This window comes from Pinus tabuliformis, chromosome 9, assembly GCF_031772625.1.
Source record: "Pinus tabuliformis cultivar Carrire ecotype Pingquan chromosome 9, CPIR1, whole genome shotgun sequence".
NCBI lineage: Eukaryota > Viridiplantae > Streptophyta > Pinopsida > Pinales > Pinaceae > Pinus > Pinus tabuliformis.
The window spans coordinates 955,896,865-955,899,521 of record NC_142307.1 but is presented as its reverse complement, the minus strand read 5'-3'; the positions used below and the strand labels follow the sequence as shown (position 1 = coordinate 955,899,521).

Genomic DNA, 2,657 nt, shown 5'->3' with positions numbered 1-2,657 from the left:
TTACAGTACAACATATGACTCTTGGGTTTCAGATCCCAAGGTCTCTTGGACTGCTTAGTCTTTTCGGCTTCCACACTAACCCTTTAGGATTAGGTGTCCAACAATTGTTAATGACACTTTCCCTCTATCCACTAGCGCTTGTTCCTTGTGTTCCTCAAAAAACTTAAAGCCTTTTTGTTGACCTACACCCCTCTTTGATCACAGATTCACCTCCTTGTTTAATTCCGTGTATATAGGGTGGAAGGTAATATCCTTGAAAGACTATGCGAAAGTTTGATCCTCTACTTCCAATTGTGGATAGATGATACCTCAAGTGCCTCCTTATCATTTACCCAATCAATGCAAAATTTGGAATCTCCAAACATTGTTAAAGAGGCAATCTTTTGCCTATTCGCAAAGAATAATATGCCCCATAGAACAAATAATTTTGCGCAAGTATTTGTGCCCTCTCCAATTTCCCAGAAAATTTTGTAACTGTGATTCTCTCATAAAAATATAATTCCTCCACTCCCAAAATGTGAAAATTTTGAAGCCCTATCAAAATAAACATTTGGAGAAGAATTTGCAAGTTCATGGAAACTAGTTCCTCTTAATAATTTTATGTTTCTCCTACTTCATAAAATAAACAGCTACTTTCAGAGAGCTCAAAAAGAGATGAAGCACCTTCCCCTAAAAAAAATGTTTGCGTTTTTCCTTCTCTATATTCACCAACAGATGAACAATGAACAATGGAAGTGCTTTCTAAACGTGATGTTTCATCATCCAATATGCAAACAATCATTGATAGAGGCCGATACCCAAACTGAATTGATATCAAGAAAATGTAACACCCCTTCCCAAATACTTTTATAGCAAAAGAGAAAAGTAAAAATAAATATCGAATTGATTCCTCCTTAATTAAACGCATGTCACATCCACCAGGCCCACTAATACTGTGCTTCAAACTATCCCATACAAGAATAGTAAGTATTTTGAGTTTCAACGATGCTTTCCGAATCCAAATATTTTTCAACAACCAGAAATACCGATTTCGTTTCCCTATCAAAGTGTCAGCGTGATATGAGGAGGCGGGGAGGTGGTGGTTTTAATATATGCCGAAACGTGTCAAAAACGTAGCAGATGTATCTGGTGTGTGCATGTGATGAAGGGCTGGGCGGAAATTAGTGGTCGGAGGCATCATTATTTCGTCGCGCGTGGGACCCTCTAAAGAATCGAGGCGTACTGATTTTTCAATATAAGTGAGAGCAAAGGAAGCTGACATCGCAGTTGTCAATATTATCATTACTGGAAGAATTGTGTTGGTATTGGAATTGGAGTAGATTTGCATTACAGGCATAGGTCTGTCTGCCATGGCTAATAAGGGTGAGGAGGAATCTACCAGAGCAACTGCAATTATTGAATCCAGGCACACTGTGTTGGCTAAGTTCAAACCAGAGCTTTCTTCCCAAGCGCTTCAACAACTCATTAGGGAACTTGAAGAGCTTTGCTGTCACCTTGATTTCATTAAATCTTTTGAATGGTGAACTTATATTTTTACATCACACTGGTTTAGTTTTTTGTTTTTTCTTTCTGCTTCCTCTGTTTTCAATGTTTTGGTTTGATATAATCAAAATATATGGTTGGATAAAAAAATTTGTTATCACATATATGGTTGGATAAAAACATCTGTTTGTGATAACAGGGTAACAGATTTGGGTCCATCATAATTAAATTTTGTTGCTTGCGATAACAGGGGAACAGATTTGGGACAGGTGAAGAGACAAAAGGGGTTCACTCATATATTTGTGATAACATTTTCTGGGCCAGAAGGACTGGGTGCCTACGTTTCTCATCCTCTCCATAAATCCTATGCCGAAAAGTTCATGGCTTCCATTGAAGACATCCTTATTCTTGATTACTCGCCATTGTCTGTCAAGTCTGGTTGACGTTGCTGTTCAGTGCATGTTTCATTTCTGTTATGAAAATTTGGTTTTTTCAATAATCACTTCTATCCTCCGTGGGATGTGAAGAAGCAGCCACTGAAATCAAAGCTCAGAGTATAATTGCTGTGATTTGTATAAAAGGAGTTATGGAACTCTGTGTTTGCTTGTTTGCATCACAAATATGGAATGGAATAGAAGAGAAGATAGCCTTTCTTGTTTTCTCTGGATTTTTTTTCTTTAATTGGACTGAGATGAAAATAAGTGAACATCTAGTTGCAGTGGCCTTTTATGATATCAAAGAAATTACACTTCGGCTTTTTTTTAATGATATCAAAGAAATTACACTTTGGCTTTTTATTGGACAGATGAAATGTACAGGCCAGGAATTTTTTTTTTTAAATAACGTGTTTATCATTAGTTTATTATTTAGTTAATTTACTATTTCAGTATCTTGTCACTCATATTTATAGTAGCGTAGAAAGATACAAGCAATATGAAAACAAGTTCTATCACCAACTCCTACTTCTATAGTGTATTTGGAATCTATTTACAATAATTTCACCAATATTAAATTACTATCTTACTATTTATTTATCCAATTTATCAAATTACTATCTTACTATTTGTTTATTAAATAACAAAAAATAATATTCAATAAATATAATGAAATATTTAATTTACGGCATAATTTTTGCTATATATTTAAAAAAACTTATTAATAAAAATAATTGGAGT

The 2,657-nt window shown here is 34.9% G+C and overlaps 1 protein-coding gene across 1 annotated transcript; it reads left to right on the top strand.

The window, feature by feature from the left end:
• The first annotated feature begins 1,248 nt into the window (after positions 1-1,248).
• Positions 1,249-2,141, top strand: LOC149151900 (stress-response A/B barrel domain-containing protein HS1-like). Its single transcript, XM_089440985.1, has 2 exons — positions 1,249-1,519; positions 1,733-2,141. Exons 1-2 carry the CDS (start codon positions 1,350-1,352, stop codon positions 1,923-1,925), a joined length of 363 nt encoding a protein of 120 aa, XP_089297111.1. The 5' UTR covers positions 1,249-1,349; the 3' UTR covers positions 1,926-2,141.
• The last annotated feature ends 516 nt before the right edge of the window (positions 2,142-2,657 follow it).